This window comes from Gorilla gorilla, chromosome 1 (genome assembly GCF_029281585.2).
Source record: "Gorilla gorilla gorilla isolate KB3781 chromosome 1, NHGRI_mGorGor1-v2.1_pri, whole genome shotgun sequence".
Classification (NCBI taxonomy): Eukaryota; Metazoa; Chordata; class Mammalia; order Primates; family Hominidae; genus Gorilla; species Gorilla gorilla.
The window spans coordinates 14,122,985-14,148,209 of NC_073224.2; the positions used below are offsets into that span (position 1 = coordinate 14,122,985).

A 25,225-nucleotide genomic window follows, 5' to 3' on the forward strand; every position below is an offset into this window, starting at 1 on the left:
CAGGCACACGCCACCATGCCCAGCTAATTTTTGTATTTTTAGTAGAGGCGGGGTTTCACCATGTTGGCCAGGCTGGTCTTGAACTCCTGACCTCGTGATCCACCTGCCTTGGCCTCCCAAAGTGCTGGGATTACAGGTGTGAGCCACCGCGCCCGGCCGGTAGCATTCAGTTTTCAAATGATTTCCTCGTATGTCATCTCATTTTGTAGTCAAAGAATATAAGAATTGGAAGTAACTTTTGTGGGCACCTAGACAAGCATCCTTAGTGTAAGAACATCCCCTCTGCAACTTTTCAAACTGGGGCCATTCAACTTCCCTCAGACACCTTCACCGATGTGCAGTTCACTCTTCAACTAACGCCACTTTGAACTGCCCTAATTGTTAGAAAGTACTTCCTTCTGTTGTACTGAAATCTGTCTGCCTTAAACTTTTATCTATTAAATTTAAATTTGTCCTGTGGGGCTTGGCTGTTATGTTTGATTCTTTTCCCACAGAAGAGTCTTTTAATGTTTTAAGAAAATGATTGCACATCACCCAAGTCTTCTCTTTCAGGGACAAAATGTCTTTTATTTCTTCCAGTCATCAGAGTGACTTTGAGCACCTTTGCCATCCTTATTGCTTTCCTTCAGCCTCATTAAGACACTCTTTCAGTGAATACCTACTTTGCTCCTGCTGTGTGCCTGGCACTGATCTAGGCACTGAGTGTACAAGAAAGGTGCAATAAGTAGTGGAAACAGGACAAAATCTCTATGCTCCTGGATCTTACATCACCGAGGTGGGGTCGGAGCATAAATGAAGGATTTATATCCTTGGCATGTGCCATCCAGGATGTTCTAGACATGTCTGCACAAAGCACTGATGGGCCCATTTTCTAACACCTCCATTCATTTCGTCGGTACTTCTCCATCACTGTATTTCTAGAAATGCAATTTGTGCTTATATTATATTTTTTTGGTAGATGTGTGCTCTTTTTGAACAATATAGAGTTTGCTCTCAACCACAAACAAAAACCCAGTATCTTTTGTCATTCAAACTGATGTTCAGTTATATTTTTTCCATGCTGTTTAGTGCTAACCCAGCCCTCTCTGTTTGTCTTAGTCAGTTCCAGCTGCTGTAACAAAATACCATAGAGTGGGTGGTTTATAGACAACAAATATTTATTTCTCACAATTCTGGGGGCTGGGAAGTCCAAGATCAGGCTGCTAGCATATCCAGTGACTGGTGAGGGCCCAATGCCTGGTTCATAGATGACCATCTTTTTGCTATGTCGTCATGTGGTAGAAAGGTTGCAAGGGAGCTCTCTGGGGTCTGTTTTATAAAAGCACTAATCTCATTCATGAGGTTACCACCCTCATGACCTACTTACCTCCCAAAGGCCCCATCTCCTAATACCATCACCTTGGGAATTAAGATTTCAACATATACTTTCTGTAAGGATACAACATTCAGACCATTGCACCCACCGAAGTATAAGTCTTAATATTTATTCTTGCTAAATTTCATCTTGTTTCAGCTCATCTTTTCAGCCTGCCCAGATCTTCCTGGGTCCCCATGCCATTAGCTCTTCCTCATAGCTTTGTGCCACTTATACATCTGATTGACCACGTGAGTTCACTGTGCCCAGGCCCAGATAGGACAGGGGCATTCTGAGGGCAGTGCTTCGAGTCCTCCTCATGGAGCTGTCTTTCTAGTGTGTCCTGCTCAGTTCATCAGTGCTCTTTTTGCCAGTCTCACTCAGCCTGTTATGAGTCCAATGAACTGTTACTCAACCCTGTTGTACCAGTACATTTTCAAAGCTAAAGCAAAATGTCCTGTCAAGTGCCTTGCTGAATAATATGTATTGCCTTAATATAGCCCTCATTTGACAGTTTAGAGACCATATTTAAAGAGGAAACGAGGCTAGTCTGAGATGAGGTGTGACTGGTGAACATTCAGAGTGGCTCATTGTTCACCACTTTTCTGTTTAAGGGTTTAAAACTCATCCAATTACTGACTGGTTAAAGCTCATACTTCCTGGCTGGGCACAGTGGCTCATGCCTGTAATCCTAGCACTTTGGGAGGCCAAAGCAGGTGGATTGCCTGAGCTCAGTTCGAGACCAGCCAGGGCAACACGGCGAAACCCTGTCTCTACTAAAATACAAAAAATTAGCTGGGCGTGGCAGCGTGGGCCTGTAATCCCAGCTACTAGGGAGGCTGAGGCAGGAGAATTGCTAGAACCTGCGAGGTAGAGGTTGCAGTGAGCCAGGACTGCACCACTGCACTCCAGCTTGGGTGACAGAATGAGAGTCAGTCTCAAAAAAAAAAAAAAAAAAAAAGCTCAAACTTCCCAGCATAGGCTGTAGGTTCTGCATAATCTGTCCACAAGCTATAGACCACCTTCATTTCCATCCTCCAATCCCCATATGTCACTTCTTCTCTTTGAAATCAGCCATGCCAAAATTTTGCAGTCCATCAAGCCTTTGCCTTTATTCATGCTTCTGTGATTTGGCACATGTTATTCCATCTACCTGAAATGCTGCTGCACTCTTCCTCCTTGTAGTCCATCTGGAAGATCCCTGATAAATTTTTAAAGACCCTTCCAAAATGTCCCCTTTTCATGGAAAATGTGCTTTCCTAACACTTTGTATGCACCTGCACTTAACACATTGCACTACAGTGATTTGTAGATCTGTCTCTCCTACCTGCCTCTGCCATGGGAAAGGTCCATTCATTCATCATCAAAGACTACCGTGATGCTTGGTGTAGTGCGGGAGCTCAGTAAACATTTGTTGAATTTTATTATAGAATTTTCCCATGGATAGGTTCTGGGCACCAATCCAGTTTGTGCATTCATGTTCTCCCTCATTTCAGGCAAATTGACTCTATTTTGCTATCTTTTTTCTCCACCATGCTTTAAAAATTGCTTAGGATTTCATTTCCAAATTCTCTCAGTGCCAATGGCTGGGACTGCTCTGATTCTGGTGATAAACACCATTGAGCACCCTTTTACTATTTCTTCCCTTATTTGGGGTCTCAGTTGCCTCTGAGAGAGTTGCCTCTTCTCACATAATGTGAAGAGCACCAGATCTCAATCTAAAGACTAGGGTTTTAGGTCCTGGCTCTAATTCTGTCTCAGTGTGTAACCTGGAGGAAGTAAATTCGCTTCACTAAAGCCCAATTTCTTCATTGTAATTTGAGGGTAATCCCCTTCATTTTTATATTTTATTATTCTAATTATGTCTTCTATCATCTTCAATCTAGACTGTCCTCCTTGGCTAGGAATTTGGAAACCAAATAGGAGATTAGTTCCTCTGCGGTTTTTCACGTCAGGGGAAATGACTCCTGTCGTCCAGCTGCTGGAGCGCTGCTCCCATAAGCTGCCTGGTAAGAGCCCCAGGTATGGCCTGTTCTGCTATGCCTTGCCCTCCTATGGGGACACTGCTTCTCTCATCTCTCACGGTGTCATTCGGATCCAGTCATCTGGCCTGTTTCTACACTCTGGACACCAAACACGACTTGCTGGATGGACTGTTTTCCATCATTGTAGCTACAGCTGCTCCCAATATCTGCTCCACAGAATTGGTGGTTAATTTCTAGGCCACTGCATCTCTCGATATGGGCAACATGACTACTGCCAGACCGTCTTTCCAAATATTTAATTTGCCTTGGAATAAAAAGATTTTCACAGCAGAGCAAGACAAGGCAGATAATACAAATTTTGTTTTATGGCTAAGGAAACAGGCTTAAAATGGTCAAATTACTTGCCCAATGCTACCTCGATTTTAAGCAGTGGAGACAGGTTAAAGCTCAGACATTTTGACACCTTCTCTAGTGGTGTTCCATCATGTCAAAAGGGCAGGAACAAAGTTTCAACATTTTCGGTATTCCTTCACAAACATTATACCACAACTCATTCATAATATGTGCTCAATTAGGCCGGGCACGGTGGCTCACACCTGTGATCCCAGCACTTTGGGAGGCCAAGGTGGGCGGATCACCTGAGGTTGGGAGTTCGAGGCCAGCCTGACCAACATGGAGAAACCCCATCTCTACTAAAAATACAGAAGTAGCCAGCGTGGTGGCGCATGCCTGTAATCTCAGCTACTCAGGAGGCTGAAGCAGGAGAATTGCTTGAACCTGGGAGGCAGAGGTTGCATTGAGCCAAGATCATGCCATTGCACTCCAGCCTGGGCAACAGGAGTGAAACTCTGTCTCAAAAAAAGAAAGAAAGAAAGAAAGAAAGAAAGAAAGAAAGAAAGAAAGAAAGAAAGAAAGAAAGAAAGAAAGAAAGAGAAAATGTGCTCAATTAATTTGCCAGTTAATTAAAAAGAATATGACATTTTAAAATTGGGTAATTTTGGAAATACTCCAGATCAGAATTTAAACATGTCAACTGGAATGAGCGAGGAATAAACTCATGATGAAGACAAATCTTAATTTTTACTTCTTTTTTCTTTATCAACTCTCTGACATTAGTATGGAATTTCTAATTAGAAGAAAAATGGCCACGAACTGGACAAAAGGATAGTAAAAGCGAAGAATAATTCATTAATGAGGATATTGTGCTGTAAATAATTGAGAGCTGATTACAAAAAAGAAGATATTTCTTTAAAACTTGTCATTTGGGGTAAGATTTCCCAAACTATTTTGCTTTATTCCATGCTGCTTATATCAATCTTAATTATCTCACAGAATTCCAGTGTAGTATTGTGAACACTGTAATCCCTTTAACATGTTCTCATCTCTGTACTTGCCCCTGTGTCACTTATAATTCTTTCGCACAATAAAACCTCAAATTAATAAAGTGCTTCTCTTAGAAAATCAAAATGCTTTCTCCACGTTACCATTTAATTACGTCTCAAAGCATTCCTCTGTGAAGTGGGTGTGTGTTAGCAAGAGGAATTAGTCTTTCCCATTATGACACATAGGAAACAGCTTGGAAGAGCAGATCATTTCCATCCACAGGGGAACCTGATGCTAATTCAGTTCGGTTCGAGGTTGTTGACTGGGTTCTTCCAGTATACCCAGTTTTCAAACAGAATCGTGCTAATGGACTCAATCACCCAGTAACTCAGCACATAATTACTGGATACCTACTATATATCAGAATTTGTTCTAGACGTTGAGGATATAGCAGTGTGAACAGAAGAATAAAAATCTATGACCTTATGGAACTCAAATTTTTCTAGGAGGAGACAGACATCAAACAGATAAATTGTACAGTATGTTAGGAGGAGACAAATGCTCTGAAAGGCAAGTAAATCAGTGTAAGGAGGAAGCAGAGTACAGGGAAGGTACATGGTTTTCTATAAAGTGGACAGAGTAGCCCTCACTGAGAGGATGCCATTGGAGTAAAGCAGGAGCATTCAAAGCAGAGGGATCAGCCAGTGCAAATGCCTGGAGGTGGCAGCATGCTTGGAATGTTTACAGAATCCAGGAGGGCAGTGTGGCTGGAACAGAGTAAATAAGACGGAAAGGGGCACAAATTGAGGTCAGATGTGGCGGAGAGTGTTCCAGAAGTGCCTCTTTCGCATTTTAAAGACATCTTGCCCTTTATGCAACAATGGAGTGTTTTGGAGGATTTTAAGTAGAGAAGGGCCGTGATCACTCTGGCAGCTATGTTGAGAACAGACATAGGTGGGAAGGGATGCAAGCAGAGACCAGTTAGAAGGTTACTGCCTTCAACCAAGAGAGATTCAATGGTGCCTCAAAGCAGGGAGGAAGCAGAGGAGATGTTGCGCAGTGACCAGATTCTGGATACAGTTTTTAGGTAGATCCAATGGGACTCACTGATGGAACTCTATGTGAGCTGTGAGAGAAAGGAAGGACTCTTACCTTCTGAATGAGACTGGCAGCTCCTTGAGGACAAAAATCACCTGTTATATTTCTTTATGATCTTTGTAGAAACCTAAGAAGGCTTCATGCACAATAAATCCATGACTAAGTTTTTGTTAAATGAAAAAAGGAGGGAAAAAGCAAGTCTATATCAATAGATTTGGGGTTCCTATACCCATAATGATTTGCAAAAATAGACACTATTTCCTGTATTTCCACAAAATCTTAAAAATTGACTATTTTTCCCAAGGTAACGCTACTGAAGCTAAAAAAAATCTTGAAATGTCTTTGTTTGGGCTGAAATTCATTACTTTGATAAGGTAACAGGTCTTTTATCTGCTATTTAGAAGTTCTGCCTGGCATGTAAAATGGATGTATTATTACCATTTAATTTGTTTGACAAAAATATTAATAAAATACAAGGCTTACAAGAAAAATAGTAAAATGCTTTGGATATAATGATTGAGAACCACATATTCACACGGTTTTTAAAGAAAGAACCCCCCCCCCCCAAAAAAAACTACTCCACAATATCTGTACTTTCTTTTTTATTCTTGTTTACAACATAAAGGACTCCATTATCTAGAAAGAAAGCATAAAAGAGAACATGTTGAATCTTATGATGGGTTTTTGGAGATGACCTAGTCTAATTCACTAAGTTTATATTTGAAAAATACCAGTCGTAGAAACGTTAAGGTGATAGACATAATTTTGTTTCCAATATACAGTAACACAAATTCTGAGTAGTCTAATGAGGACTAACAAATAACAGTAGAAAAATTGTGAAATATGCTATTTCTTGAAACTTCCTTCTTCATGTTTGCTTGGCAACAGTAATTAGCCATGAACAATCTTGAGTCATAACTGCCCAGAGAGCACGGTGAGAGGTAGGTGTGTGGAAGGATGGCAGATGAGGGAGAAAATAGAATGAGAGGCACCTTGATGGGAGAAGTCTAGCTTTTTTAAACTCATACTGTTGCTAGGAGGCATTTGTGCATAATTTTTCACAGGGCTTTACAGTCACACACAGGCATATTTGAGTCAAGACTCTGATATTTAGAAGGTGTGCGACCATGGCCAAGTTTCCTAACTAGGACATTGGTGTCTTTACATACCTTATAGGGAAGTTTTGTCAGCTATGGTAAGACTATTTTTAATATGGTTAGAGACAGCAGGAATTCAATACATGATGTTTTTATTACTAGTAATTTTCCTAATGGGTTTCAGCATTTCTTGCCTTTGTGTTTGAATAGAAACTCCTTCACCCTTCATATAGTAGATATCCTGCTAGTCCTTGAAGAGCCCGGTTTGAATGTCAGTCTCTCCTTCAGTAGTTCATACACTGTCATTCAGTTTTTCACTTACATGCAGCTATTTGTCTCAAGATCTTATCTACCTAAGTTGGATTTCTTGTAGAATAGTGAAAAGAACCCAGAAGTCTTGGATTTGAGCTCTGCCAGCCACTCTTTTATGAAAGTGGAACCATTATGAATATAATGGAATGAGGGATGTATTATGAGAACTTACACAATTGTTGAGAAGGTTATTTTCCAGAAGAAGGAATTCACAGATCTGAGGAAAGTCACTACTGGATTTCCTGAGGTCCTTGTGTGGATGGGCAAGTCAGAGCGTCCAGGAGAATCTGGGAGGCCTGCCACATCCAGGAGGGGGACCCTGAAAGAAAGCTGGAAGAATACTCAGTGAAAAGCTTTTGTCTTTGCCTGGCTACTGCCTCTTTGGATCCATGTTAAGGCCCTTGTGATGGGTGTGTGGCTACTGTTGATCAGCTGTGCTGGAAATTTGGAAGATCTGGGTGTGAAGTGGGGGAGGGCCAGGACATGCTAGAACCCTCCAGGTGTCTGCATGTGTTGTCACAGCAAACTACAAAGACCTTGAGAGAGGAATAGATACTTTTTCACTCTGTTTCCCAAATCTTGCAAGAATTCGTCTTTGGGCCAACCATACTTACATGCATACACTTACATGCATACAGGCAAGAGGATCCTGAGAAACATTGTTCCAGCTAATGCAGTCGATAGAGTACAAACCACCACTGCCACTTCTTGGCTGTGTTGGTTGTATTGGGAAGTTGACCCAACCTTTCTGATCCTCTCCTTCCCTATTGTTGTATTGATGTAAATGAGATAACTATTATAACTATAGGGTCATTAGTAAGAATTAAATAAGATAATGCAAAAAAAATCCATTACAAAATACGTAGCTGGATGCAGTGGCTCATGCCTGTAATCCCAGCATTTTGGGAGGCCAAGGTGGGCGAATGACCTGGGATCACGAGTTCGAGATCAGCCTGGCCAACATCTCTACTAAAAATACAAAAATTGGCCAGGCATGGTGGCACGTGCCTGTAATCCCAGCTACTAAGGAGGCTGAGGCAGGAGAATCACTTGAACCTGGGAGGCAGAGGTTGCAGTGAGCAGAGACTGCACCACTGCCCTCCAGCCTGGGTGACAGAGCAAGACTTCATCTCAAAAAAAAAAAAAATTGCAAAATACAAAAGAACCTATCAGATTACTGTCACTAGATACATTCATTCATTTCATTAATGGGTGTTTATTGTGCATCTATTATGCACCAGCAACTATACTATGCCCAGGATCTGAGGCAGTGACAATATCCTTGCTATCTTCAAGCTGAATCAGACATAATTAGATATTCAAGTGGAGATGTAAAGTGAGCATTTGACAGACTGGATTTCAGGGCATAGGTCCTGGTTAAAAATATACACTTGGAAGTTATTAGTGTTTAATAATGAAATACTAAAATGTATGAGCCTGAATTAGGTCACTTTAGGTACAGTGCATGTAAATTGAGAGGAGAAGAGGCTTAATGACTAAGATCCAAGACGCTTCAGAATTTGGAGGTCAAAAAGACAAAGAGGAACAAGCAATGAGAGTGAGAAAAAGCAGCCAGTAATGCAGAAAGAGAAATAATAGAGAGTGGTGTCCAGGTTAATTTATGCTGAAAAGTCAATTCATATGACAATTGAGAATTGACCATCAGCTTAGCACCATGGAGGTCATTTGCCAAAACGGAACAGGTTCAACATGGAATGGAAAGATTTTGGCATAAAGGGAAGAAGGAAAATAGGGTGGCAATAAGTGGAAAGGGTGTCAAGAGATATTATATATATATATATGTTTATGTGTGTGTATAATTTTTATATATATAAATTAAATAGAGCCAATTATATATATGATAAATAGAGCTATATATATATATATATATATATATATATAGGCTCTCTATATATAGAGCTTGGGTACAGCTTCCTATGAGGATGGAAACTTTACCCAGAGATGCAAAGGAGGAGGAAGACTGCTTCCTTCAGGCGGTTCTCTCTCAAGAGGAAAATGGTCAAACTGAGTGAGCATGCCCAGTTGTATTTGCAAATTTATTAATCCAAGTCATGCAAGTCACATCAACTTCTCAGGAGCAGACTGAACAAGAGGGAAGAGAGAGGGGTTAAAGGAGGGATAAGTAGATTTCAGCGAGAGCAAAAACGTTATAGAAATATTTCGAGAAGTCGAAAACGAAGAGAATTTTGCTGAAGAAGATTCTAAGTTCCAGAGGCTACAGTGGAAAGATGTGGGGAGTTGGAGTGGGAGACAGGTCAGACTAGAGTGTGTGTAGTTTGGGACAATGATATTTCTCCTGTAGTACTTGGAACAGGGGCTAGGTTAGATAAATATTTGTTCCTTGAGAGAAACCTGACAAGACCTGCATGGGGCTGGGGTAATACATTGGTCACATGGACTCCTGTTTGAGTAGAAGTGTTATCTCCAATAAGGTCTACTCTGCTTAGACCAAGTGGTCAGGAAAGGCTGACCTTGATTATCTTCTTCTGTCCCTCCCTCTCCTCCACACCTGGCCCAGTAGAGGAAGGAAAACTAGATTTACAGCTGATCTTGATTATCTTCTCCTTCTCTCCCTCCCTCTCCTCCACAGCTGGCCCAGCAGAGGAAGGAAAACTAGATTTAGAGCGGCCCAGCCCTTCCCCCTGAAAGCCAGGGGCACAGGTTGCTTTACTACCACCGAGACAAAAGTGATCTGTCTCTTTTATGTCATTCTAATCCTTACAGAAGAATTTGTGGCAGCAGTACGAAGACTATAGCTAGGAGGATCAGCACCTCAGAAGCTCTTTGAAAATTGCTAGAGGATGAGGGCAGTGGGCAAGAGGAAAGTTCCTCTGAGCACCTTCTGTTAAAAGGAGAAGCCAGGCCTTGGGGATGTTCCTTCAGTTTCACAAGTGGCAAGATTTTCACCTCCGGTTGGCAGCTTTCAAATCGTTTCCCATTTCTCCAACTTAGGAAGAAGCTGTGAAAACCGCAGGCAAACGGGGATGAATGATTCATTTGGTCCTGGCCATTTCCTTCATTCCTAGGATGTCTCAATATCTCTCTACTCTGTTATTTAAGCATAATAATAATAATAATAATAATAATAATAATAATAATAAAAAAATCATCTGCTTCCCTGGGACTTTCAGCGGAGTCGTTAGGCACGTGATGAAACCTTGGTTTGCACGGGGCTCCATCCATCCATTCATCCGTGCATCCGTCCGTCCATCTGTCCATCCATTCACTAGACCACCCACCCACCTACCACCCACCCATCCATCGCAAAGCCTTCCTCCCTTTCCGGCTTACACTGGGCGTTAAACTCCGGTCTCTCCAGGCCTCCGGCGCACGTACACACGCGCGGGCGAGCGGGCGGGGTGTGCGGGAGCGCGGGCTGGCCGCGCCGGGGGCAGGACTACAGCCTCCCGAGGGGCGCGAGGGCGGGAGGCCGGGGAGGCCCGGGAGGCCCGGGCGGTGTGGCGGCGGCCGAGCCGAGCCCATCCGAGCCGGCACCTTCGGACGCCCCTGTCCCACGTGACTGTCCCCTCCTCCCTCCTCCCAGTCGCGCGCACGGGCCGGGCGTCTCGACTCCCGCGCGCGCTCGGCTGGTCCCAGTCCCCGGGAGAAGAAGCGGAGGAGGGAGAGAGCCAGCGAGGCGGCCCAGGGGAGCGGGCGCGAGTGGCGGCTGCCGGAGCCGCCTGTGCACGGGCGGCGGCGAGGCGAGGGTGGCGGTCGCCTGAGCAGCTAGAGCCGGGGCGGCGCGGAATCCGCATCCGCCGCGAGTGTGATGAAGCTACCCTGCCTCGCTGCTCCGCTTGCCGCCAGCTGACACCGCCTGCACCCAGCCCGCCCGGGAGGGGAGACGCCGCGGGGCCGTGACCTTGGCGGAGGAGGTAAATAGGGGAGGCGGGCGGGGAGGAGGCAGCGCCACCCAGAGCCCTCCCGGCCCCCGGCCCGCACCCAGCCCTCGCTCCGCGCAGCGGGAGCGTCCGCGGGCGCAGGGCGGCCGCCCCCGGGAGCCCCGCGCCGGGGCTGGGCTACGGGCGCCGCGCGCACCCCGCGGTCCACGGTGCTGAAACTGCTGCCCGGCTCCGGCGGCCGCCGCGGCGCGGGGCACAGGCTCGCCTGCCATTTGCTGCTGCCGTGAGAGCGAGCAAGGGGAGCAGGGGCTTGCCTGTTTTCTCCTCTTTGGCTGGTTGCTCTGGAGGCTTCTGCAGTTAGGCTTTTACCCACGGTGACCCGGGTAAAATGGCCTGAAGGCTTGACCTCCCACTAGTTCTTGTTGCCGGGACATATTCTGGTGTGTTCTTGCAAAAATTAGGCAGGATTACCTCCGGACTTCCGAAGCGAAGTGGGGAGAAAGGAGAGCAGCCGGTGGCTGGCAGCGCAGGCAGGTGAAAGTAGGCGAAGCATATACTCTGGCTCTGTGTGGGAGACCCGGGGGAATAGAGAGGAAGCCCATGCGCTGGAGAATGACACCGGGAATGGGCCTCTCAGATGGGCTGCAGGTGGGGACACTAGACAGATACCTGGGAGAAAGTGTGCTAACCCGCCCCCCGCCCCCCCACCGCATCCCCCAGGTGTTGCCTTTCCACCCTTTGGGGAAAACATCACCAAGTTCAGATGCAAGTATTGGGAGAGAAGAGAACTCTGTACTAGGAAAATGCTACCCATGAGTTTTTAGGGTGAGCATCAAACACTTCTCAAAATGAGTATCCAGAAAATGAAGTCAGCTAAAACAATAACCAAATGGCTATTTCTACCTGGAAGATTGTAATTTCTTACAATTCCTTGAGGGTATTGTAGGTGTCAACTCACTTTTTTAAAAATCCATGTCCTGTGTCACTTTCTCCAGCCAGCCCCAGTTTGTAAGAACGCGCCATGTGGGGTGGGTGCTGTGAATGATGATGATGAATCAGGGGAGTCCCACTGGGATCTCACTGAAGTCTCTCTGACCCTTTGCAGGGCACACTGATAATTCTTGTATCTTGAGAGTGGACCAAGTTTTGGGTGACATGGCCCAGGGGAATAATTATGGGCAGACCAGCAACGGGGTGGCCGATGAATCACCCAACATGCTGGTGTACAGAAAGGTAAGAATGTCTTCAGTTTCTTGGAAAACGGGAAACTTCCGGCTTTCTCGATTTTTTTCCCCCTCTAGATCAGAGTATGTATCAACTTTGTGGCCTTGTGGATTTCCCAAATCATCAGTGATTACGTACTATATACGTGAAAGTGATCTGACATTCTCAAATGATGCATACGTGGGGAAACACTGAAGTAAATGAGGCCTCCTCACGTGTTCCCTGCTGGTTTTGAATAGATTATTCTGTCCTGAGCAATGACAGCACGTTTGGGCATTCCAGATATTTTGGTGGTTATACACATGATTTAGTAGCATCCGTAATAATTTTAGAAGCTTTTTCTTATACCCCCTCTAAACATTTAGGTTATAATAATGATATAAGCATATCACATTTTAGAAATAAAAATAGACCACTTTGCAATTTTGTGGCAAGAGAGACTGTGTCTGTGTAAATGTATGTGGTTTACTAATTTCGTTCTTGACTAAACAATTCTAGTCTTTTTTTGTCTTAGCCTAAATTATTTTTTACTTTCTGTTATTTTTATGACTTGGGGTATTTATGGGTATTTATATTCTAGTGCCGTATGCCTATTAAATCATTAAATAATATTTATCTTGCAGAGTTGCTTTTTTTTGGCCACAAATAGATTTGACAGCCTTATACATTTAATAGCAATGCTACTGGCAACAAACTTTGAGACACTGAGCAACCATAATAAAGATGCGTTTAACTATTACATGTGCTTTTGAGTGATTGCTTAGGCAGCTTCACTCTGGTTATCATCAACAATCTTACTAAAATTAAGGATACAGTGTTCTTCTGCCCCAATCATTTTTATTGCATTTTATAGGTGATTTTTTGAGTATATTATCTGGGGTGCTTATTGGGCAATATTTCTTTAGTTAACACTAACAATGGTAAAAAGGAAGTCATACTTTGAAACACCCCAAAATTGTTAAAGGCTTTAATTGGAGAAAAGCCCATTGAAGAGTTCAAGATGTTTGCATTTCTTTCTTTTTCAGCAAGGGGATCAGAGCTGATTATGAATAAAGATGAAAGACTATGTGCTACTTTAACCTGCACTAAATCAAAACTTTTCATCCGTGTAGCCCAGAATCATTAAAAGGTAGTGATGAATATGTGTTTGAGGGAATATTGCTATGGCTTTAATGGAAAGATGCACAGGCGTCTTGGTACAACGCTAGCTGTTTTATTCTCTAGCCTGGGCGAACAGTACTATATTGTGTACCTATGAATGCATTTATATGTGTCTGAGATAAAACAGTATGATGGGAAAGATAAATCAGAACTTAGCTTTCTATGTTAGTCTTAAAGCATTCCAACTGCATAAATCAGGAAAATAATCCACCTGAGTTTAAATTATTAGTATTGTATTTTTAAGTTAATTGAAATAACTGGATACCTGTCTATTGTATTTAGAGTTGGTTTTGAGAAGAAATATTTTGGGGGGAGTTAGATGGTTTCAAATAAGTCATAATATTTTGTGTTTGATAAGACTCTGAGTATTGTAATATGCAAGCTGTGAGAATTTTGAATTCTATCTTATGGGTGTATACAATGTGAAGAGTTAGACTTTTGGTTGGAAAATTATAGTAGTAAGCTATTTCTGTTAGGCTAAACAATTGTATTCCCTCTCTGTTTCCCTTTAAAAGATTAAGGACTGAGTAGATTGGACACCTAATAGTTATCTTCATTAGAAATAAACTAAATATGCAGCAACTAGTGTGTGTCATTCAGTCAGTTATTTTGAGAACAAAAAAAGAAAAAATAAGAAGACAGGGCTTTCAGAAATAGTTATTTGACTGTTTAGTGTACCTGAGCCTCATATTGGTAATTTTGGGTTTACTCTACACAGTGTTGTATAGCATCGAATCGCCATTAATTTTACTTTTAAGTTAACAGACTGTAATGATTTCAGGAAGAGAATGTACTACCTCATTTTTTAAAGCATGATTATTTTGTTGATTAAGCTGGGAACTGCTTGTGCTACTCATTTTTCCCTTCTTTTATTAGCTTTTTGCTTATTATTAGTGACCACATATAACTTACTTTTCAAAGAAAGATTTTCCTGATAAGTCATTATTGGAAAAAGTAACTCCTTTCAGTACATTTTACTCTTAATGCTTACCTATGGATTGTCTGTCTATTCTTGTATTCTCTGAGCATATATTTTTTGTTTTTCTTTGTGATAGAAATAACAATATATAAATAATATCAGATAATGTATAAAGAGACACAGCGTCCTTGCTTATCATTCGCTAGTTATCAGGTCAAATGGTCTTTATCTGTGTGTAGACATAGATCGTGACATCACATATTTCATGTGTCCATTATGCTTCTATTTTTTCTATCTTATATGGGCTTTCCATTCAATATCTTCTCAGTAGAGGCCAAATTTCAATGTGAAGAAAAACACAATAATTGGAGAGGGGTGTTGGTTGAATATGTGTGTTAGGATATTTCAACTGCTCTGCCTTCATAAAGGAATAAACACTAGATTACAATGCTTATTAATTAGGAAGTCAATCGAAGACTTAGAAAAAAACTTCAGTTCCAATAGGACATTGCTTAGTAACAGTGGAGAGAAAGGATAGAGAAATTGCTGTTCTATTGACTCATGCCCATTTCCCCTTCTACTTCACTATTGAAGCATCGTTCTTGAAAGTGTGTTCTGAACTGGGAACATTCGTGGTGATTTCCCCTCCTCATGACACCTCCTGTTTACTTATTGCATATGACTCTGATGATTTACACACACTCAAGATATGTATGTGCTGTTTCCATTTTATCTTCATAGACTATTGCTTTCCAAAGTGGAATACACAGAAAAGCTGGGATGTGTAAATTTCTTGTGTTTCTTTGATGTCTCTCTCGTTATCACTATCCTCATACAAATTACAGGAGTTCCTCCAAATCACAGAAAGATTCCAGGGATCTGTTTTCCATGGAGAAGTCCATAGGAATCTTATGGAAAAAATGTACAGCGGATAAAACTCTGAATTGTTAAGGTAGAGTGGATATCACCCTATTGAAGGGTACAGGTGATAGTAATGTTGCTTCATGATCCGGATTAGGGTTGGTACTTGCAAGTCAGTCTTGGATGTTGGCCAGTAGGTTTTTGGCATAATACAGGGAGTCTCAGTAGAGTTCATTTGATGTCAGAGACACATTTTAAAAATCCTTATAGGCAAAGTATTTGCCTTATCAGTTCTTCTGTTTAGAGTGCTGTCTTTTTCATAAGCAGATGATTAAATTACAATGGCTGTGGTGTTTTATGTACTTGAGGGCGTCTTGTTTAAAAACACATAAAATTATGAGGCTTGACTGCTTTTATTCCTGGCACTTTTTAGGCCTCCTTCAGACAGGCACCTAACTAGATTAGAACTAGTAGTAATCAACTGCCTTAGGAAGAAGAGACCCAACTAACTCCAAGAGGTGTTGGATTCAGATCAGCTTCTTGAAGAATCTGTAGAGGTGACAAGTCAAAACTCAGTGTTATTTGGTGTTGATGGATCTTAAACACTACCCCCATTTTTGGTCGGCTTTAGACAAAACTCTCCTTTGTTGGGGCAGCACTGGCCATAAAGAACAACTGAGTACAGGGAGAGACACTCCAAATTTGGTGTCTGGCCAGCATGCTGTCCACTAGACAGTATACATCACTTTCAGTCCAGCAGCTGACATTCCTGCATTTGAAAAACAAAATTTCTAGGGCACCTTGGGGCCAGAGCTTCAAATTGGCTGGAATGCTGGCTTCTCACTAGCAAGACTCCTCAAAATGCCCAATAATTTCTGATATTATTGCAGCTATCATTTATGCTCAAGCTGTCAGAAAAGAAAATGAAAATGTTTTCCTCATTCATTATCTTACTGCAGTAAACATGGTTTTGGAAATAGCAGACTTACCAAGTTCACTTTTCCTCACCCCTCTCCCCCTTCCCCTCACCTTTCTCCTACGCCCATTCTCTCCTCCATTCTCCTGTGCTATCTCTTCATCCTTATATAGTCTCTTGCTTTGCATTCGTTTGTTTTTATTTTTTCTTTTCAAACCTGACTTAAAGTTGAGGACATAATTTGCACTGTTTATTTAGTTGTAAAGGAGGAAACAATGCCTTTTGGAGAAGAGAATAGATGCCAGCCTTGTTACCTGTGAAGCTCAGGTACCTGAATAAATCTTTCACATATGGTGTCATATGGTGGTACTGGCAAAAGGTTGTTATTTTAGGGTTAAGATTGCTCCATTCTTTTTTTTTTTTTTTTAAAATAAAGTCAGGGTATTGCTCTGTTGACCAGGTTGGAGTGCAGTGGTGCAATCATAGCTCACTTTAACCTTGAACTCCTAGGCTCAAACTATCCTCCCACCTCAGCCTCCCAAGTAGCTGGGACTACAGGTGGGTGCCATGATGCCTGTATAATTTTTTTGTTTTTTCTAGAGATGGGGTCTCACTGTGTTGCCCAGGGTGGTCTTGAACTCCTAGGGTTGAGTGATCCTTCCCCCTCAGCCTCCCATACTGCTGAGATTACAGGGGTGAGCCACAGCGCCCAGCCGTGACTGCTCCATTCTTGAAGAGCAAGACAAGACCACTGGCTTTTCTTATATGAAGTCACAGTGAGAGCTATCACTCAACCAGGAAGAGTACTTACGCTGATTGGCTTGACCTAAGCATTGTCTTTGAAAGCTACTTCTGAAGTCGGCCTGTTTTATGAGAGGAGACATACTTGCCAGAAAGAGGAGTGGCTTGATTTCTTCTTTGGAAGAGACTGGGCCACAGATATTACTAGTCTCTTAGCATTGAGCTAGCTGACATTTTCTACATTAACTCAGTGGGTTTGTCAGTGCAGGACTGCCCATCTGGTCAACGCTGAGGGTGTCGATGTTTCTTGCCGAAATCCCCGTTGTGAAAAATAATCTTTGGCTTTTTTTTTTTTTTTTGAGATGGGGGTCTCATTGTATTGGCCAGGCTGGTCTTGAACTCTTGGGCTCAAGTGAACCTCCTGCTTTAGCCTTCTGAGTAGCTGGGATTATAGGTGTGCACCACCGTGCCCAGTTGATCTTTAATATTTTTGAACCTTAGTTTTCTTAATCCGTCTGGGTTTACTACATGTTAGCAGAGTGAGGAATATATACAAGGGACAACAAGACAAAGACCCGCTAGAAAAGGAAGGAATGTTTGTAAAAGATCATTATGAAAAGCATGGTCCTTTTAAGCCCTCAGATTTCTAAATTAAGGGCCCAGATGGGAGGCAGGCACTGAGAGAAGTATCTTGCCATTTCTGAAAAATTTTTAAATGGCGTGTCTTTTGTAAATCAGATTATTTGAAAGAAACTTTCTGGACCAAGGGATGTTGTCTACCCTAAACATATTCGGACCTGTTTTTTCCTCAGTGATACTAATACTGACATGTACCCTGAGATAAGATAGGACCATCATTGATATTTCCATGATGATATTTCTTGATGAGAAGTAGATAGAAGGATTTTATGAGTAATCATTTAATGATGAATTTTGGATAATAATTGAGTTTAGAGCAGGAGAGTCTTCCAGGGTTGAGCTCTTTCCTTGCCAGTTGTTGTTTGTCAGTGCTATTTGTGGGATTATGAGAAGGATTTGTGGCCTGAATTTTATTTCTTTTATTTCCCACTTCCAATCTCCCTGAATCTAATTGATCAGAGGAAAGTGCAAATGTGCAAAAGAGAAGCCCTCGAGGGATTTTATTACCTTCTAATAGCCTCTGTGGTTCTAGTGAGTGATGGAAAGCAGGGTATTTTTAGGAAGTGTGGGTGACAGAATGTGATCACTGCAGAGAATGTGGAAATACTTTGAATTTGGACAGTTTAGTGACTTTAATGTTAAGTCTCTTTGAAAACAGGATTGTGGAAAACAAGCAACACAAATAATTGGCCCTTGCTTTCCACTTCATGACAGTGATAAGGAGGCGTATGGATGTCAGGGTATGCGTAAGCAGGCTTCTATCCTACAAAATATCAACCTAATTATAAAATAATTGTAGATGATAGAGTGGGTGCCCAGTTCCATAGGAAACAAAGGCCCACTTCTTTCTGCCATTTGCCCACAGCCATGCAAATTTAACTTGGCTTCTTTTTAATGCCCTTTGTCTTGTGTCTAATTAACAAAAGTCTCAGGACGTTGGAACACTAACAGGCAATTTTGAACTCAATTCTAGCTCCACTGAAATTGCCACCTGGTCTAGACTAGAAAATATTTTGGCCGAGTGGCCTATCTGGAAAGATACATTGTTGTTTTGTCGTCTGGAAAAATATATAGGAAATGGCAGTTTTGTGAAATTAGCTGGGTTCCTAAAAAGTTTGAGAGTCTTCTTTGGTCCTTTCTGGTGATTGACAAGTAAAAGTTTTCTTAAGGAGACAATGGGTGGAAATGGAGGAAGCATGTGCACTAGAATTGGGAAGTCTTGGTTTTAAATCTCAGCTCTGCCACTGTTTAGTTGTGTGGCTGTGGTTTGGTGACCTAACTTCTTTCACTGCAGTTTTTTAATCTATAAAGTGATAAAAAAATAAAAAAATGTTTTAATGTTTTCTTCATAGGGCTGTTTGATGCTAAAATGGGATAGCCTGGGGAAAATGTCTTGCATAGAACCTAGTATATATTAGGTTTCCAATAGATGCCTGCTAGTATAATTAATATTATTATTATCATTTTATCTTATTACTATTCTTTAACAAAAATTATTAAACACCCGATATATGCCAGGTGGGGTACCCTATGTTACCATATTTTTTGATAATGAAAGAAAAGTGAATGTTTCCACTACCTCCAGTCATATTTTTCTGGTAAGATAAAGAGGAGGATTCTGTAGGATGCATTGGTAATACCATTTTTATGATACTTACAATGTCCTGTCTTACATTGTTTAGCCCTATCTAGAAAGTCTTTGGCATCTTGTCTTACATATCTTGGAAGTCTGCACAGTTCCTTGGGTATTATGCAAACTATATAAAGCCTTAGAATCCAGGAATTGCAGAGGTGAAAGGAAACTCAGAGTTAATCTACTTTTTCATTTTGCAGATTATGAAATTTAGGATCAGAGAAGTAACACAATTTGCCTGAAGTCACGCAGCTTGAATTCAGGTCTTTATTTATTTGTCTTTCTATGGCCTCTCTTTCTTTCTCTGTCAGTAAATCCACTAAGACTTTGTGTTTGTAATTTAGTGTCAGTGAATAATCAGCATCCTGGTTGCTTCATGGACATCGTGGATTATACCAGGATGTCTAGTCAACCCCTCTAAATAGATTAGATGCTTTTTTTTCTCTGACCTGTAGTTTAGCTCTTGGAACCCCAGGAACGATAAGATTGGGAACTTAGTCTGACCTATTCTGGTGGTCGTTCTGTTCATATCTGATCTTAGCTGGAAGTCCTGGATTTGATGCCCTATGGCGATGCTGTCCAATAGAACTTTCTATCATGACAGAAATGTTCTATATGCGCACTGCCTAATATAGTAGCCACCAGCCACGTGAGGTAACTGAACACCTGAAATGTGGTGAGTGTTATTGAGGACCTGGATTTTAAATTGTAATTAATTTTAATTAATTCAAATTTAACTTTAAATGGTCTTGGTGGCTAGTGGCCATTGGATTGGACAGCACAGTGGCAGGAAGTAAAGGACTTTGAACAAATAGCATCAAGTCCAAGACAAGAGATAAAATAATATGCTATAGTTAAACAGTTGCATACAGTGCTTAAAACAGAGTAGAGTTCAACAAATTATTTTTTTTTCAAGAGAATACAACAGAACTTTTAAAGGAAGACCATAGACCATGGCCTTGTAAGGGAATGGTAGATATAATGGTAAATGACACTGATTATTTACTTGGTTTATGACTTTTTTTTCTCTTTTTTTGAAACTTTCAGTGGTCTGAAGTGAGTGGCTCTCCTAACTTCAGATGACATAGGTTGTCTTTCAGTAAGACAAAGGCCTGCATGTACCATGAATGTACTGTGCAGGGTGTTTATGGGGCCTCAGATGATTTGCTGATGTTGAAAGTATTTCAATTCATCTCTATTTCATAGCATCTCAGAGATGTATCACAGCCACTCCAATTCCTAACAAGACTGAGCAAAAACCAGAAGCTTCTAGGTAAAAGGGATTTAAAGTGTTTAGAACCCTTTCTGAGAATTTTAAATTGAGGTATAAAAGGAATCTATTTTTTATAATCTCTCTTCTCTTGTCTATGTCTCTGAACTTTTAAAGGAGCGTGATAGCCCATGCAGAGTAGTAGTCATGAAGGGTCAAAGGACCGCGAGTCAGAAGAGCTGGATGTGAATTCTCACCCCACCCCTGAGTAGCTGTGCAAGCTTGGGCAAGTGTCTCAACTTCCCTTAGTGTCCTTGCAAAAGTCATCTTTGCAAAACACTTCCTGACCAAGTCTTCCTCTGCTTGCTGTGTGTCCCCAAGGCTGTAGATCATTGAGAAGCCCGGTTGACATGATTTCCTCCATTTACTCATTGCTAGAAGATGTCAAGAACAATACAAATCTACATGACCTTCATTGTCCACACAGAGCTCTCCATGTCAGCCAAACTGGTTTCATAGAAATTTTTTCCTCTAGTACAGAAATCTGTGGACATTTTTTCATTGTTAATACTTAAGATGGTGTATGCCAAGGGATTTTGAAGAAAATTTGGTACCATGTAGAGAGAATAGATTCATACTAATATGGCTATTAACACATAATTAATATTATTACAATGTTTTTTCTCTGAACTTTTCTAGATGCATTCTCTCTGGAAATCAATGTCATTTGTCACTGGTTCTAAATTTTATATTTGGTATTTTGTTTTTAGGCTTTTGGTTGATTGTTAATTATTGAGTGTTTACTTACCGTGTGCCAGGTCCATTATGTATATGACTTGTTTTCTTTAAAATAATCTTCCATATTGGTTATTAGTATTCTATTTTTCTAAAAATAAAAAGCTGAAAGCCAACTTACGCAGACTGAGTGACCTCCCAAGATTAGTGGCAGAACTGTCGAGCTCTGTGAGGCTGGAAACACCTGTTTTTCACTGCAGTGTCTCAGGACCTAGAACAATGGCACAAAATAGGTGTCCTCGAATATTGGTTGCATAGATGCATGAATGAATGAATAAAATAGTGAATGAATGCCTGGTCCAAAGTCCCTACTCTTGCCTCTTTACTGTGTTGCTCTCTAGATAAATGAGTGAATGGACAGGACATTCGAATTCAAGTCCATTCATTACATATGCATTTGGCCTTGGCTGTGTATGGGGCAGCTATGTGTATGGTAAGTGCTGAAGATAGAGTTTTGGACGGTGCAGATAGGTCTGAACCATCACGGAGCTTATTTTACCATGGCAAACACAGAGGTCAGGCACCTCATATGATGATTAATACCATGAAAGAGGAAGAACTGACCGATATAAATTATTTATTTTTGGTTTTCTGGTTTCTAAAATAAATACTATGTTAACCTCTATTTTCTGTTGGCAGTTGTTTTTTTTATCAAATTTTATTTTTATTGCTCTCTGATAGCAAATAATGTAATAGAAACACCTATTTTAAGTATGTTTTACATTTGTATTGAAACTCTGCAAGTTGAAAAATAGAAACATTTAAGTATTTATTTTATTTTATTTTTGAGACGGACTCTCGCTCCATCACCAGACTGGAGTGCAGTGGCGTGATCTCGGCTCACTGCAATCTCTGCCTCCTGGGTTCAAGTGATTCTCCTGCCTCAGCCTCCCGAGTAGCTGGGGTTACAGGCGCGCACCACCATGCCTGGCTTATTTTTTGTATTTTAGTAGAGGTGGGGTTTCACCGTGTTGGCCAGGATGGTCTCAATCTCCTGACCTTGTGATCCGCCCACCTCAGGCTCCCAAAGTGCTGGGATTACAGGTGCGCCTGGCCTTAAGTATTAAATTTTTTATTGTGATTTGCTGCTTCTTTGGTTTGGAAATTGGAATTTGTGATTTTTTCTTCTCCAAGATGCCATACCAGGCCTTGCAATTTATATTGCGATAGTCTCTAATTCAATGTATCTTTTAAGTAGGAGCAATATTCATTTTACTCACTTTTATAATAGAAAAATAGGCGTTGAGAAATGTAGTTATTTCCAGATAAATATACAATCATGTTAATATGTTGGTTTTTACCTTTATAAAAACTCTTCTCAGGGAATTCTAGTATTCCACCTTCATGATTATATTTTAGTTTTCAATACAGTATCATGTCGTAGTTCACTGTCTACCTTTTTAAACTTTTATTTTAGGTTCTGGGGTACATGTGCAGGTTTGATATATAGGTAAACCCATATCATGGGGGTTTGTTGTACAGATTATTTCTTCACTCAGGTATTAAGCATAGTTATAACCCAATAGTTATTTTTCCTGATCCTCTCCTCTCTCCCATCCTCCACCCTCCGATAGGCCTCAATGTGTGTTGTTCCCTTCTATGTGTCCATGTGTTCTCGTCATTTAGCTCCTACTTATAAGTAAGAACATGCAGTGTTTGGTTTTCTGTTGCTGCATTAGTGTGCTGAGGATAATGGCCTCCAGCTACTTCCATGTTCCCACAAAAGACATGATCTTGTTCTTTGTTGTGGCTGCATAGCATTCCATGATGTGTATGTACCACATTTTTCTTTATCCAGTCTGTTATTAATGGGCATTTAGGTTAATTCCATGTCTTTGTTATTGTGAACAGTGCTGCAATGAACATTCGCATGCATCTGTCTTCATAATCGAATAATTTATATTCCTCTGCGAATCTGAGTGCCTAGCACAGTGCCCAAGGTTTAACAGCCTCTGACACTTAGTAGGTGCTCAGTAAATGAACTAAATTGACCTAAGCTAATGTTGAAACTCCTCAGGGATTTACTGTGACAGATGAGGCAAAGGTATTGATCATATCCCTTAAAAAACAAAATACCTCTTTTCATGGGTTCTCAATCAGGCTTTTCTAATTCTGGCAACTCAGGATTGTTGAGGCTGTCTAAATTGGCTAGCAGGAAAGAAGAAAAAAATACCCTCGTAATTCAAGAAATGTACTTGTTAAGCTGAAGGGCTTGTAGCCAGACTGTCTGGGTTAAAATGCACTTAACATGAATCCAGTTACTTTACCTCTGTGAGTCTGAATTTCCACATCTGTAAAGTGGTATATTGTTAGTATTATGTGAACAGTGCATGTAAAGCTTGTATAAGTAACAGTTCTTCAGTGTATGTGAACTGTTCATTGTAATTGTCCAGAAAAGGGACATGGATTTTCCTACCAATGGAAGTGATGACATCTAAGGAATATTTTCTTTTAAAAATTTTCTTTACCTTATTTTAGAATTCACTGCTCTTCAGTGGCTTGGTATTTTGTTTAAAACTGTGGTATATGGTAAATATAAAGCAGCATTTACAATTTTTCATTGTGGCATAGTTCAAACGAATACAAGAGTGGAAGAAATAATATAAAGAACCTTCATGCACACACCACATAGTGTCAACAATGATTCACCACAGGTAAATCTTGTTTCCTTTCTACTTCCCCACTTCCTCTATGCCCCAGTTGATTATTTTGAAGCAAATCCCGTATATCATTTAGGATATAAATTTTTTTAGTTTGTACATAAGGCACTTTTAAAGAAGATAAAGGTATATAAAAAGGTAAATAAAATTACTCTGTTATTTGTCTTGTATTCTTAGGTAAGGGACACATCTTACTCAATGTGCTTTAATTTCTTTTCATATTTACACAAAGAAGTCTTCTTTACTTTTCTTTTTTTGTTTTTCTATTGTTGTAAAAATATATATCATAAAATGTACCATTTTAGCTATATTTAAGTGCACAGTTTAATGACAGTAAGTACTCTTCACATTGTTGTGTGACCATTATCACCATCCATCTCCAGAACTTAATCTTCCCAATCTGAAACTCCGCACCTGTTGGACAATAATTTCCTATTCCCCTACCAGCCCCATTGCAATCACCATTTGACTTTCTGTCCCTATGAAATAAACTGCTCTAGGTACCTCATATAAGCAGAAACATGTAGTATTTATTCTTTTTTGACTGGCTTATTTCACTTGTATTATATGTGACTGGCTTATTTCCATAGCATAACGTCCTCAAGGTTCATCCATGTTGTAACATGTGCCAGAATTTTCTCCTTTTTAAAGGCTGAATAATATTCCTTTGAATGTATTTACTGCATTTTGTTTATTCATTCATTTAACAATGGGCAGTTGGGTTACTGCTACCTTTGACTATTGTATATAATAGTGCAGTGAACATGGATATACAAATATCTGTGTGGAGTCTCTGCTGTCAGTTCTTTTGGTATACACCCAAAAGTGGGATTGCTGGATCACCTGGTAATTGTACTTTTAATTTTTTTTTTTTTTTTGAGACACAGTCTCGCTCTGTCGCCCAGGCTGGAGTGCAGTGTCGCGATCTCAGCTCACTGCAAGCTCCACCTCCCGGGTTCACGCCATTCTCCTGCCTCAGCCTCCCGAGTAGCTGGGACTACAGGCGCGCACCACCATGCCTGACTAATTTTTTGTATTTTTAGTAGAGACGGGGTTTCACCGTGTTAGCCAGGATGGTCTCGATCTACTGACCTCGTCATCCGCCTGCCTCTGCCTCCGAAAGTGCTGGGATTACAGGTGTGAGCCACCGCGCCCGGCCTATACTTTTAATTTTTTGAGGAACTGCCATACCGTGTTCTCTAGTGGCTGCACCATTTGACATCTCCACCAGCAGGACACAGAGGTTCCAATTTCTCCACATGCTCACCAACACTTGTTATTTTCCATTTCTTTGGTAATAGTCATCCTAATGGGTGTGAAGTGGTATCTCATTGTGATTTTGATTCACATTTCCCTAATGATGGAGCATCTTTTCAAGTGCTCATTGGCATTTATATATATTCTTCAGACAATCTATCAGCTTTAAAAGGCAGG

General features: G+C 41.0%; 1 protein-coding gene across 9 annotated transcripts in view; it reads left to right on the top strand.

Annotated features, from left to right (window-relative positions):
- Window positions 1–10,717: 10,717 nt before the first annotated feature.
- The window catches only part of RGS7 (regulator of G protein signaling 7), a 590,397-nt gene continuing 575,889 nt past the window's right edge, over window positions 10,718–25,225 (top strand). For 4 of the 9 annotated variants that reach the window (XM_063707301.1, XM_019032153.4, XM_019032163.4 and 1 more), the window contains exons 1-2: window positions 10,733–11,065; window positions 12,138–12,265. In XM_063707301.1, the coding sequence (XP_063563371.1) occupies window positions 12,188–12,265 (78 nt within the window). In that variant the 5' untranslated portion in view covers window positions 10,733–11,065; window positions 12,138–12,187. Of the gene's footprint in view, window positions 11,066–12,137; window positions 12,266–25,225 lie in introns of all 9 variants that reach the window. The other 5 variants (XM_063707307.1, XM_055380353.2, XM_055380344.2 and 2 more) reach the window with 2 other exon arrangements.